The 13,921-nt window shown below is 49.8% G+C and overlaps 2 protein-coding genes across 4 annotated transcripts; one reads left to right on the top strand and one right to left on the bottom strand.

Annotated features, from left to right (window-relative positions):
- Positions 1-43: 43 nt before the first annotated feature.
- On the bottom strand, positions 44-4,815 carry PQBP1 (polyglutamine binding protein 1). Of its 3 annotated transcripts, none has more exons than XM_012738086.3 (7): positions 4,550-4,815; positions 4,181-4,265; positions 1,502-1,613; positions 1,161-1,273; positions 710-973; positions 425-488; positions 44-255 (listed from the first exon to the last, which is right to left on the bottom strand). In XM_012738086.3, the coding sequence occupies exons 1-7, from the start codon at positions 4,652-4,654 to the stop codon at positions 99-101; spliced, it is 900 nt and encodes a 299-aa protein (XP_012593540.2). In that variant the 5' UTR covers positions 4,655-4,815; the 3' UTR covers positions 44-98. The 3 variants fall into 3 exon arrangements, with proteins under 3 accessions (XP_012593540.2, XP_012593537.1, XP_012593539.1); XM_012738083.2 differs by having other exon boundaries at positions 4,658-4,815; XM_012738085.3 differs by having other exon boundaries at positions 4,445-4,565.
- Positions 4,816-4,914: 99 nt separating this feature from the next.
- On the top strand, positions 4,915-11,521 carry TIMM17B (translocase of inner mitochondrial membrane 17B). The gene is made up of 6 exons (XM_012738099.3): positions 4,915-5,014; positions 6,600-6,699; positions 8,468-8,531; positions 10,735-10,863; positions 10,951-11,061; positions 11,153-11,521. Exons 1-6 carry the CDS (start codon positions 4,989-4,991, stop codon positions 11,239-11,241), a joined length of 519 nt encoding a protein of 172 aa, XP_012593553.1. The 5' UTR covers positions 4,915-4,988; the 3' UTR covers positions 11,242-11,521.
- The last annotated feature ends 2,400 nt before the right edge of the window (positions 11,522-13,921 follow it).

The following is a 13,921-nucleotide window of genomic DNA, read 5'->3' as shown; positions in this document are numbered from 1 at the left end:
AAACCTCGAAAGAGGGACGTGCTCAGGCTGCTCAGGCCTCATGGACATGATCATAAAAGGTTTTTATTAAAAACCTAAGCCTGGGGGAGGGCAAAGATTCAGTCTTGCTGCTTGGTTCGAGAGGCCTCAGCGTTGGCCCGGAGCACAGCCCCTGGCGAAGGGTAGGGACGCTGCTGGAAGAGGGGCCCAGCTGCTGTTGTGTCAGCACCAGTCTTGGCCTCGTTCCGCTTGGGGAGTCCTGTTGACCACGTGCCCCTGCAGGTGACAGAGTATCCGGAGGAGGGAATGGGGATGTGGTTGGTGGTCACCACCCACCAGCCCTGACTGAGGAATGGGGGAAGGAGACAGAAGGAGAGGCATGGTGTTCGCCTGTGTGGTGAGGAACACGAGGAAAAAGAAGAGCTCGTGAGGGGCTGTCACTTACCGGGGTGCATCTGAGTATGAGCTGGGGTCCATTGGGTCTAACTCTTCATCCTTTCGGCTTGCCACTATGGAAGCAAGTGGCAGGGTGAACTCTTCAGTCGAGGCATGAGGAGCCCCTGATCACTGTCCCAATGCCCCGGGAAAAAATGGAGCCCGTGGCTGCCTTGCACCACAGCATAGCCCTCCCGGCCTGGGACCAGGCACCTGCCTGATGGAAGGCTTCCTTACATTGCGGGTGCCCTAGCACCTTGCTTGCCTCGCTCGAGCCCTGGCCTGCTCTGCTTACCCTTCTTGCTCTTGGGGTAAGGAGCCAGCTCCTCCCGGCGATGGTGGCGACGTTCTTTGCCCTCTTCCCGGTCCGCTTTGTCATATCCACGGTCCCGATCGCGTTCCCTGTCCCGCTCTCTCTCTCTGTCCACCTTGTCATATCCACGTTCTCGATCTCTGTCAGACTTGTCATGGCCCCGGTCTGGCTTCTCATGGCCCCTGTCAGACTTGTCATGGCCCCGGTCTGACTTGTCATGGCTGCGGTCCGACTTCTCCTCAGCATCTGGGGACGTGAGTCTTGAAATGATCTCCTCCTCCCACCTCAGGACCCAGCAGCCTCTGCCTTCAAACCTCCCCCGCCTGGGGCTTAGCCTGCCTGGCCTCACCTACCCCTCCCTGGTCCACTATATTTGGCCCCTCTCTGAGAACTGCTAGAATCACTCAAGGCACCCTTGGATCTGCCAACTCACCTGCATTACTGCTCCTGAGCTTCTTGGCAGATTTGGTAACGACGAAATTGGGGTCATGTGGGGAGAGCCAGGACACGAGGTCTGTGTCCACATTCCAATAGTAAGGGAGCCCGCTGTGGGGCAGTGGAGGGAAGGAGTGTCAGCACAAATGTCCTCTTTGTATGCTCAACTCTTTCCTCCCCAGTCTCTGCCTCTACCTGCTCCATGTCAGGTCCCCACAGGAAGGATCCCCAGATCTTGTCCCCTGCATCCCCCATATAGCCCATGGTCAGGGTCAACACAGGAAGGGCAAAGTCAGAAGTCAGCTCCCCCTGCCTCCCTGCCCAGGTACCCGGGCTCACCAGGAAGGGTCGAACACCTTGTACCAGCTAGGTGGCAGACCCTCCAACCGGGTGGCCTCATAGTCCACAGGATCATCATCGTAGTCCTCAGCAATGATCTCTTCCTCCGGTTCTGGCAGAACAAGGCCAGGGGGAGAAGGAGGATAACAGTTAAGGACCAAGAGAGTTATCCTACAGGGCCTGGACAGACATGCACACTCATGTTCACACAAACCACATGTGGAAGACAAATGTGCGTGTGCATATACACACCAGGAAACATACGAAGTATCTCTCACATTCCAAATCCAACTATATCTGGATTAGGGGATGTACAAAAAAATTTACCTAAATGTGTTGTTTCTGGGTTCAGATGATGAGTTATACTGTTATCCAGACCTGTCTGGTTTCAGAGTTGATAGGGATTCATCAAAAATTTTATCCATATCTATTCAGTTCCTGAGTTCAGATTGTATGTGACACTGCATTATCCATATCTATTTAGATAAAATGAATTTGAACAGCAAAGGGTTTATCTGAAAATATGTCCAATCTATTCTGTTTCCACATTTGGTGATTACAGGGTTTCTGAGCCCTGTATATTGAGTAGCAAGAGTTTGGATGGCAAGGGATTTATACAAACATTGCTCTGAATCCATTCAGTTCCTGAGGCCTGACACATAGTAAGCCTGTAACAGATGTCAGCCACTATCAGTGGAACAAAAAAGGTGTCTAGGCCAGGCACGGTGGCTCACACCTGTAATCCTAGTACTCTGGGAGGCTGAGGTGGGAGGATCACTTGAGGTCAGGAGTTCGAGACCAGCCTGAGCAACAGCAAGAACCTGTCTCTACTATAAATAGAAAAAATTAGCTGGGCATGGTGAAAAGAAGAATAAAAATTCTTTTAATTTAAAAAATAAAAAAACAGGCCGGGCGCGGTGGCTCACGCCTGTAATCCTAGCACTCTGGGAGGCCGAGGCAGGCGGATTGCTCGAGGTCAGGTGTTCAAAACCAGCCTGAGCGAGACCTCGTCTCTACTAAAAATAAAAAATTAATTAACCAACTAAAAATATATATACAAAAAATTAGCCAGGTATGGTGGCGCATGCCTGTAGTCCCAGCTACTTGGGAGGCTGAGGCAGTAGGATCGCTTGAGCCCAGGAGATTGAGGTTGCTGTGAGCTAGGCTGACTCCACGGCACTCATTCTAGCCTGGGCAACAAAGTGAGACTCTGTCTCAAAATAAAAATAAAAAGCTTTGTGCTTCAAAAGATACCATTAAGAAAATGAAAAGACAAGATAAAACATAGACTGGGAGAAAACATTTGCAAAGCATACACCTGTTAAAGAACTTGTTCCAGAATATGTAAACACAACTCAATAAAAAGAAGACAACCCAGTTTAAAAATGGGCAAAAGAGCTGGGCGTGATGGCTGACACCTGTAATCCTAGCACTCTGGGAAGCCAAGGCAGGTGGATCATTTGAGCTCAGGAGTTCAAGACCAGCCTGAGCAAGAGCGAGACCCCATCTCTACTAAAAATAGAAAGAAATTAATTGGCCAACTAAAAATATATAGAAATAATAGCCAGGCATGATGGTGCGTGCCTGTAGTCCCAGCTACTTGGGAGGCTGTGGCAGGAAGATTGCTTGAGTCCAGGAGTTTGAGGTTGCTGTGAGCTAGGCTAACGCCATGGCACTCTAGCCTGGGCAACAGAGTGAGACTCTGTCTCAAAAAAAAAAAAAAGGTGTCTATTATCAGCTCAGTGTCTGGCTCTCAGTAAGCCGACAACAGATATCAGCTGTGGGTATAATTAAGGCAATGCATGTGCCAGCAACAGCATAGTGCTTGTCATGCAGTAGGCATCAAACAGATGACAGCTATAATCATCAGTATTACTAATAAGATACATGCCATCAGCACAGGGCCTGGTACTCAGTAGGCTTAAAAGAAATATCAGTGATCACTCTCAGTATTATTAACTGCATGGTCTATGCCTGGCATACAGTAGGCTTGTAATAGATGTCAGTTATCATGAAGAAGACAATAAGACACATTTTCCAGGGCACACCGTAACCCAAAAAAAGATGCCAGCTTTTAGTATTATTGACAATAAGGTATAATTAGCAACCAGCAGCATAGTAGGCCTAAATGATAGATCCTATCATTTTATACTGTTAACCATAATATGTATGGCAGGCACTTAGTAGGCCCAAAACACATGTCAGCTATTGATATGGAAAACAATAAGGTATATGTTACCACTATAATGCCTATTGCCACTATAATGCCTGTCGCCACAGTATCTATTATACTGATAATATGTATTTCAAAATAGCAACATACAGCCCCTGTACTTGGTGCATAGGAGACTGCAGTAGATGTCAGCTATCCTTCCTATTAGATGCTATGTAATCATCCCCATGGATTGAACCTGGCATACAGTAGGTCCAAAATAAGCATCAGCTGTCAATATTGTTAAGGATGAACTACCTATGCTCCCACTCCCTGCGCCCCTGACAGTGCTTGGCACGCTGTAGGGATGGATGTCAGGAATCCATATAGTTAACAATGAAATGCCCACCACCCGACTGCTTGGTGCACAGTAGGCCCATGCTAGGTATCAAGCATCAGTATCAAGAACAAAGTGCCTGTCAAGCCTGGCACATGGTAGGTCCATCTGCTGCTCTTAGGTGTCTCACCAGGCTCCAGATGTTTGAGGATGCCTCTTTTGGCCAAGCGGGTCTGCAGCGCAACAGGTAATGGCATAGCTGGTAGCAGACAGACCTAGGGATAGACAGACAGACGGACTAAAACCCAGCTCAGATGAGAATCCTGTAAACCAAGCGCCTCCTCCCAGCATGTACTCATCTGACCCCACCTATCCAACTGCACCAGTAGCTGGGCAGATGGAACATATGCACTAAAAGATGGAAGACATAGGTGGCAATATCATCAAAACTCACCAACCCGCCTCTGGAGACCCGTGCTTCAGGACCCAGTTCCTCGCCCAGGCCCAGGTTCCGCCCACTGCCAAAGGCGGCTCCCCCGCGCCCTAGAAATGGGCTCACCCAATGTCCTCCAAAGACGACCGAGAGGGAGGAACCAAAGCGCTGGGACAGGGGAGCGGAGTGCAGCACCTCTCCAGCTCCAAAAAATTGCACCGACCCCAGCATTACCGATACAGTCGTGCAGGTACTGGAAGGCTGTAAGACTGGCCGCCTCTCTCTTATCGCCGCTACGGTCGCCAGAACCACACTTCTTTTCCCAAAGCACAGAAGGAGGGCCTTCTCTCCCCGAGCCTAGAAGTAACTGGGCGACACTTAGGCTGCAGTGAACATGTGACGCAAGCCTGGGTGGCCAATGAGAGTGCGCCCTTGGCCTGACGTTTGACGAAGCTACCCAATCGTTGTCCGGGAATTGGTGGAAAGCTCGAGCGCCTGTGTGCGTTTACACGGGGGGCGTGGCCGGCTGAGGTTGGGCCTGACTCCGCGGCCAGACGCCGGCGCCATGGAGGAGTACGCTCGGGAGCCTTGGTACGGCTATGGGCACAGACATCGGGACTGTTGCTGCGGCGCCAAGGCCAGCCGTGGGAGGCGGGCGGGGAGGCACCGGCCACACAGTGCCACATCTTAGACTCGGGGGACTCTTAGAAACGTATTTCCTTTCGTTCCCCCCACTTGGTTCCTCCCACTCGGGCTCCGTGAAGAGGACAAAACTGTGTGCCTAGATAAGGTGTGGTACAGGACAAACCCCGCCACATTTCCCCTGACTTTCTATCTCCTAGTCCCTCCTCGTTAACGAAGAGAAACGCCGGTCGAATCCATTCCAGCCAGGGGGTGGTGTGGTGTTGAATGGAAATCCCCAGAGTTACCACGCGTGGTTTTTCCCATGTCGCTTTTGTTAGTGGGGGCGGGGCACGCATGAGCCGTTTGGGGCAAGGAGGGGGTGATGGGTCCTCCCCACGATCTGCTCTTGGTTTTTCCCAAGATTGCACTAGATTTAAAAAGGGTAAAGGGACGGGGCTTGGTTGGACTTGCCCATTGGAGAAGGGGTCCAACCCCGTCCTCCTTTAATAACTGTACTGCCTTGGCCGGGCGCGGTGGCTCACGCCTGTAATCCTAGCACTCTGGGAGGCGGAGGCGGGAGGATTGCTTGAGCTCAGGAGTTCGAGACCAGCCTGAGCAAGAGTGAGACTCCATCTCTCCTAAAAATAGAAAGAAATTAGCCAAACAACTAAAAATGGAAAAAAGTAGCCGGGCATGGTGGCGCATGCCTGTAGTCCCAGCTACATGGGAGGCTGAGGCAGGAGGATCGTTTGAGCCCAGGAGTTTGAGGTTGCTGTGAGCTAGGCTGACGCCACAACACTCTAGCCCAGACAACAGAGTGAGACTCCGTCTCAAAAAAATAAAATAAAAAAATAACAGTACTGTCTAGTTAACACTTCTGTAGTGCTTATAGAAACCTGTCAATTCTTTGCTTGTATATTCATTTCATCTTTGATAGTAGTAAAGCAGGTGGCCGATTCCTTGGTTGGCTGTGAAGGGGCAGTGGGGTGGACAGGGGCAAATTTCCGCCCCCTTTTGCACCATTTCTTTCTTTCTTTTTTTTTTTTTTTTTTTTTGAGACAGTGCCTCACTCTGTTGCCCAGGCTAGAGTGAGTGCCATGGTGTCAGCCTAGTTCACAGCAACCTCAAACTCCTGGGCTCAAGCAATCCTGCTGCCTCAGCCTCCAGAGTAGCTGGGACTACGAGCATGTGCCACCATGCCCGTCTAATTTTTTTCGTATATTTTTAGTTGGCCAATTAATTTCTTGCTATTTTTAGTAGAGATAGGGGTCTCGCTCTTACTCAGGCTGGTCTCGAACTCCTGAGCTCAAATGATCCTCCCGCCTCAGCCTCCCAGAGTGCTAGGATTACAGGTGTGAGCCACCATGCCTGGCCATGCACCATTTCTCATTTTAATGAGGGGGAAAAGCAACTGGACTAGGTTGTTGTTATCTGAAGTATTTCTTCCCACGCATGAACTTCCCATCCTGGTGACTTGGTTTCTCCCAGTTAGAAAGAGTCCATGTGAGGTGAGGGGCTCACATTAACCCCATCCTTCCCTTCCTACTTGCAGCCCATGGCGAATTGTGGATGATTGTGGTGGAGCCTTCACTATGGGTGTCATTGGCGGCGGAGTCTTCCAGGCCATCAAGGGTTTCCGCAATGCCCCAGTTGTGAGTCCTACTTTCCTCTGAGTGTTATGGGGGTCAGCTGTCTTGCCTACATGGGATACTGCTCTACAAACTGCTTAGAGCTGGCAGTCACATGCACTTATTCATTCTGGTGCTTGCTCACCTACTATGTTCCAGGCCTGGCTCCTGCATCTGGGGTTTTGGGGGAATTGCAAACATGGCCTCTGTTTCCCACCCCCGAGACAGACAGACAGACAAACACACACACACACACACACACACACACACACACACACACACACACACACACAGTTTCTCTGTGGAAATGCTGTGTTTTCAAAACAGTCATCACAATTTTTTTTTTTTTTGAGACAGAGTCTCGCTTTATTGCCCAGGCTAGAGTGAGTGCCGTGGCGTCAGCCTAGCTCACAGCAACCTCAAACTCCTGGGCTCAAGCAATCCTTCTGCTTCAGTCTCCCGAGTAGCTGGGACTACAGGCATGTGCTACCATGCCCAGCTAATTTTTTCTGTATATATTAGTTGGCCAATTAATTTCTTTCTATTTATAGTAGAGATGGGCGTCTTGCTCTTGTTCAGGCTGGTTTTGAACTCCTGACCTTGAGCAATCTGCCCGCCTTGGCCTCCCAGAGTGCTAGGATTACAGGCATGAGCCACCACACCCCGCCATCACCAAATTTTAAATACGTGTGCAAAGCCAGACAGATTTTAGCTAGAATCAGATTCTAGCTCAGAAACTTAGATAGAGGGAAGTTACAGGAATTTAATTGGCAGAGGGAGGACAGCCTCAAAGTTGAGAAAATCCTTTTAATTTATTTATTTTTATTTATTTATTTATTTATCTTTTGAGACAGAGTCTCGCTTTGTCGCCCAGGCTAGAGTGAGTGCTGTGGCGTCAGCCTAGCTCACAACAACCTCAAACTCCTGGGCTCAAGCAATCCTGCTGCCTCAGCCTCCGGAGTAGCTGGGACTACAGGCATGCGCCACCATGCCCGGCTAATTTTTTCTATATGGATTAGTTGGCCAATTAATTTCTTTCTATTTATAGTAGAGACGGGGTCTCGCTCTTGCTCAGGCTGGTTTTGAACTCCTGACCTCGAGCGATCTGCCTGCCTCGGCCTCCCAGAGTGCTAGGATATAGGCGTGAGCCACCGCACCCGGCCACCTTTTAATTTAATATAACCAAGTCTCTCTCTTTCTCTGACCACCCCTCCTCCCCAGAAGATCCCATCAAATGTCATGGCTTTAAATGCCATCCATTTGCCAAGGTCTCTGCAATTTATATATCTATCTGTGTCTCTTCCCTTGACTCCAGAAACTCTTCTTTCCTGGATCTTTGCCCAAGTTTCTCATTTTCAAGATTTTAACACAAATGCCCCCTCCTTAAAGAGGCCTTTCCTGACTCCTCAGCCACAATCATATCTCTTTATCCTATTTCCTCTAGAGTACATACTGCTGTCTGGAACTATCTTGTTTACCTTACCCTTGCTCACGATCTGTCTCTCCCACTAAAATGTGAGAGGGCAGGGACCAGATTTACCTTGTCCACTGCTGTATTCCTGCATAAAGCATGGTGCCTGGGATATAGTAGGTACTCACTAATTGTTGAATGAATTAATTAGAACTTCTCAACCCAGCTCTGAAAATATTCATGTTGGGGTGCTCTCCAGACCCCTAGTTCTTGGCTGCTTCTCCACATCTATACCCTTGATACCTCTAGCAGGTCTCCCATCTCTTTCCTTCTCTAAAAAGCTGGAAACCCTTTCTTGACTCCCTTCCTTACTCTTCCCAGGGAATTCGACACCGGCTGAGAGGTAGTGTCAATGCTGTGAGGATCCGAGCCCCCCAGATTGGAGGTGAGAGGAGCTTGGGGAGATAGATGTGATGGCAAAGTTGGGAGTGGTTGATTCTTTGGTTCTAGACTTTAAGTTGGGCATCCATATTCTAGGCCCAACTCTGCCTAGGACTTCCCAGGGGGTGACATTTTCCAACAATTTAACACCTTTCATACCGCTCACGAGTTTTCTTGTGTTTCGCGTGCCATCTGTTAAGGACTGCTCACGAGTTTTCTCGTGTTTTGCGCGCCATCTGTTATGTACCTTAGATGTCAACACACTGTCTTGTCCATTAGGGAGAGTAGAGGTTTACCGCCAAATTTGAAAATGAAAACATCAAGAATGAAGAAAGGTGACATAATATTTTCCAGAAAAGGCGATATTCTTCTCCTAGCATGGAAAGACAAGTGGGTTGTCCGAATGATATCAACGATCCATGACATTTCTGTCTTGACAACAGGAAAAAAAAATAGATAAATGAGAAAGAATATTGTAAAACCTGCCTGCATCAAGGAATACAATGCCCACATGAAAGGCATTGACCATGCGAATCAATTCCTTTCGTGTTGTTCCATTCTAAGGAAAACAATGAAATGGACAAAAAAATGTAGTGCTGTACCTTATAAACTGTGGACTTTTCAATTCATTTAAAGTGTACAACGTCCTCAATCCACAAGCAAAAATGAAGTATAAACAGTCTCTGCTATCAGTGGCGAGAGACTGGATAACAGATGACAATAATGAAGGCTCTCTGGGACCAGAGACAAATCTGTCCAGCCCTTCCCCTGGGGGTGCAAGGAGAGCATCTCGTAAAGATCCACCCAAAAGGTGGTCAGATGGCCGGGCGCGGTGGCTCACGCCTGTAATCCTAGCTCTTGGGAGGCCGAGGCGGGCGGATTGCTCAAGGTCAGGAGTTCAAAACCAGCCTGAGCAAGAGCGAGACCCCGTCTCTACTATAAATAGAAAGAAACTAATTGGCCAACTGATATATATATATAAAAAATTAGCCGGGCATGGTGGCTCATGCCTGTAGTCCCAGCTACTCGGGAGGCTGAGGCAGAAGGATTGCTTGAGCCCAGGAGTTTGAGGTTGCTGTGAGCTAGGCTGATGCCATGGCACTCACTCTAGCCTGGACAACAAAGCGAGACTCTGTCTCAAAAAAAAAAAAAAAGGTGGTCAGATGATATGAAGCAGCATGAACCTAGTGTATTCCAGCGAGTGGAAAGAAAAAATTTCCTACGAGAGCCTGCAGAGTTTGTGCCGCCCATGGAAAACGGAGCGAATCTAGATACTTATGTAAATTTTGTTTGGTCCCTCTTCATAGAGGAAAATGTTTTACGCAGTACCGTACATTTAAAAAGTACTAGGAACTTTAATTGTTTAATTGGTTTTGTTAATAAAAATGTTATAATTATTGAACAACAACACCTAAAGTGTATTATGATCTGTAGTTATGATTTTAAATAACGTGTAGTTTGCCCAAAAATGTGCGGTCCCTGGCTGTCTTAGAGATTTCTGTGTAGTACGAAATGTGTTAATATGGAAGGGTAAGAATGTAGGTTCTGGAGTTTAGATCCAGGCCCTGGCTCTTCCCTGCTTTGTAACCTTGGGCTAGTGGCTTAACCTCTCTGAACCTCATCTGTAACTCTGTAACCTGGGGGTAATGGTAACAGTAACCACCTCATCAGTAATTTTGTAGTTTATATAAGGTACATCTTACTAAGTACTGGTTGCTATGCTAAACACTTTAATAATATTAACTCATTTAAAATTGGAGAAATCAAATAACACACAGTACCTCAAACAGGTACTGTCACACAGTAAGCCTTCAGTAAACATTTTAACTATCATTACCTGGTTTTCCTAACCTATTTCCTTCTCCCTAAAACCAAGATCAGAATTCGAACTCTCTATGGTGATTTATGAAGATCAAAGTTGCTCTGTTAAAAGCCATATAAAGATAAAATCTGCTTGTAAATACTTGTCAATTTTCTATGAAGGTAAAGGGAATGCTGATGTTGATTCTAGTCTGCTTGAAGCGGGAGCTACCACAGGATGGGGATGGACAGGGAATATTCCCTGGGAGTTTGCTGTCTGCTGTTGTGTCTAGGCTTTTCTTCCCTGTTCTTGGCCAGAGCATTCAAGCCTTGGAAGCCCTCAGACCCTAAGATGTAGATTCTTGGGATTTTCCAGGAACACTAATTGGGCTTTGGTCTCCCTACAGGTAGCTTTGCAGTGTGGGGGGGGCTGTTCTCCACCATCGACTGTGGCCTGGTGCGGCTGCGGGGCAAGGAGGATCCCTGGAACTCCATCACCAGTGGAGCATTGACCGGGGCTGTGCTGGCTGCCCGCAGTGAGTGACCCCTGCCCCTGTCCCCAACCCCTTCTACCCTGTTCTGCCTGCCCTCACCTCTGTCCCTCTGCCCCCTCACTCCTTCAGGTGGCCCATTGGCCATGATGGGCTCAGCAATGATGGGGGGCATCCTGTTGGCCCTCATCGAAGGTGTTGGCATCCTCCTCACTCGCTACACAGCCCAGCAGTTCCGAAATGGTAAGTACCTGGTGAGCAATGGTCAGGGAGAGGTGAGAAGTGCTCTGCCTAGCCTCCGCCACTCATTCTTACCTGATTCTCCCTTCTCCAGCGCCCCCGTTCCTGGAGGACCCCAGCCAGCTGCCCCCTAAGGAGGGTAGCCCTGCCTCAGGCTATCCCAGCTATCAGCAATACCACTGAGGAAGCCACCGCCACCATGGGAGCTGCTCCTCGCTTCCCTCCCCGCTGATCTACCTCGAAGGGAGGGCTGGCTCCCAGTTAGCCCTGGAACCCTCCAGAGAGGGCTTCTACTGTGCTCCCTTGTCCCAGGGTGGGGGTGGGGCATCCCAGCTGCCCTGACAGATGGGTCCCTTTTTCCTCTCTCAGGACACCCCAGCCCCACACTTACATGTAACAAGCTGTCACCCCAGCTCCTTTGTGTGGCACCCTGATGAGTATTTAAAGCCAGTTTTGAAATGCCTATGTATGGACTTCTTGAGCTGCCCATGGGGACCCCTTTTCAGGACAAGGGACAGAGCCCTCTGTAGGGACTTGAAAGCCTAGGACTTGGAGTCTCACAGCAAGTGGGCCTTAGTAACTATCTGTGGAATGAATGAGCAGGATGGGAGAATGAATGAATATATGAATAAGGGTATGTGGGGCCAAGTGATGAATCATAAGCAGACAGAGGAACAGACTTGGGAAAGAAGTGAGTGAACACCCAATTGCTGGGGGTGGGGGTGGTTCTGCATGTTGCACCCTGACCTTCATACTTGCACACCAATACCCTGACACCTCCTCCACAAGCCCCCATTGCCAAGGCTGGGAAATCTTACCTCACAAGGAGCCCTTTCTTTCTGGATGCTTGTCACTGCATTTGTGAAGATTATTCCCCAACATACGGCCTCAGTACAGACCTGGGGTGGAAGGTAGGGGTCAGGGAGACCCAGAGTCCTCAAAGAAGGTGCTGTGTGTCAGTCTCCCTTTCTGTCACAGAGACATTTTTCTGCTCTCCTATACTCAGTGTTGTCCGTTTTTTTTTGTTTTTTTTTTTAAGGACAACCTCAAAATAGGCAGAAGTGAATTTTCATTTTAGGGTGGGGAAGTTACAGATTTTTCTGGATGGAAATCAGCCCAAAATGCTTCTGTGCAGACCTCTACATGGGTAGGGCAAACATTGTCTCCACTGGGGTGCAAATGCCACAGGGAGGCACAAAAACTATCTGAGGAGTCAATGGTTTCCTCTGCAAATTGGTCCAGTGGCAAATGGCCTCATGGGAGACATAAAAATCATCCCTTTCACTCAAGCCATTGCAAAGAGGTGGAAACGCCTATCCAATTCTCCTGCACAAAACTGGTTCATGGGGATGCAAAGGCTGAGTCCCTGGGCTGCTCAAGGCCTGAGAGTCCTCAGAATGATGACAGCTGCAACACCTCTTGCTTGAGCCACTCAGTACCAGGCAGTGCGAGGCCACTTGACCAAGGGCCTGGGGAGAGCAGAGCAGAGGCGAGGCAGGGGCCTGGAATCCTGGCTCCACAGGCACTCCAGTAGCAGCACCGGACACGCCTCTGGGGCCCCGGGCGCCAGGCAGACCCACGGTATCTCAGGTCTACTACCTCCTTTGGTCCCGCCCCTTCTGGGTCCTTCAGCTAACCCTCCAGGGCCTCATCCCCCTTGTATCTCCCAGTCTCGCCGGCTCCTATCAAGCGCCTGGGACTAATTCCTCCAGGCTTTTCCCTTCTGGGAGTCCGTAGGCTCCGCCCCCTGGGGCCCAACCTCTTCCTATCGCTGCGCGCCGCCATAGGCTGCTACAGGCCCCGCCTCCTCCGTATGGCGACTCGGGCTTGGAGGGGGTCCAGTCCCCACGATCTCTCCCTGGTCCTTTCCAAATGGGTTCCGCCCCTATAGTCCCCCTACTATGGACAGGCTCCCAGCCCTCAGCAACCTCTACCTGTTCCCATCTTCAGGTCCCGCTCCCAAGTCTGGCCAAACACCTGGGCACTCTCTCTTGTCGTGCCCCTGGGATCACATTCACATTCCCAGGTGCGGAGGGCGGCCAGACCTGTGGGGCCTTGGATCAGTTCTGCGCGCCCTCCACCTGGGTGGCTGGACTGCTCTGGCTCCTCCGTGTGCTGGCTAGCGTGGGGTGGAGCGGGGCTCGGGATAGGATGATGCTTTTCCCAGAAGAAGGGAATGTGGCCCGCACTCTCGGTTGTTTCAACAAGGAGGGACTGCAGGGACTGAAGGAAGGTGGGAGATGGGGAGACAAAGAGAGAACGAGAGAAACGGAGATGATGAGATAAAGTAGAAGACATGAAGAGACATGCACATAGGGAGATAGATGGAGAGAGAGAGAGAGAGAGATGGAGGCAGAGAGAGACAGGCAAGAGATAAGTAAAATTAGAGACAAAGAGAAAGGACAGAGACAGTAGGAGAGATACAAGAAGTCTTATGAGGTTCAGAAATGCAGGTAGTGAGAGGGAAGGTATTTCAGATGCAGGCAAACGCGGGAGAGAAAGCAAGGAGAGGGCAGAGGTGTGAGCTGGGTTCAGGGGCTAGACCCACAGGGTCTAGCTGTCAGGCCACCTGCCCACCCACCTCCATTTTCGAGGCCACAGGGAGGCAGACAGATGCCTGACCTGCCCCCTCTTTCTCTCTGCGGCTCTGACTTAATCCCATCTATTTCCCACAAGGATCCTTCTCCTGTCCTCTTCCTAATTCCTTCCTGCCTTAGCCCCATCTCTGCCTCTGTCTTGATCTGTCTCTCAGCCTTCCTCCCCCATTTTTCTGCTTTGGTCTCCCTGGATGGTGGCTCTCACACTGTGACCCCTGTGGCCCCTGGGTTTGCCAACCACTTGTCTGGGTGGGGAGAGGGAAAAT

This window comes from Microcebus murinus, chromosome X (genome assembly GCF_040939455.1).
Source record: "Microcebus murinus isolate Inina chromosome X, M.murinus_Inina_mat1.0, whole genome shotgun sequence".
Lineage (NCBI taxonomy): Eukaryota > Metazoa > Chordata > Mammalia > Primates > Cheirogaleidae > Microcebus > Microcebus murinus.
The sequence above is the reverse complement of the archived record's forward strand: the minus strand, read 5'-3'. Positions and strand labels throughout refer to the sequence as shown.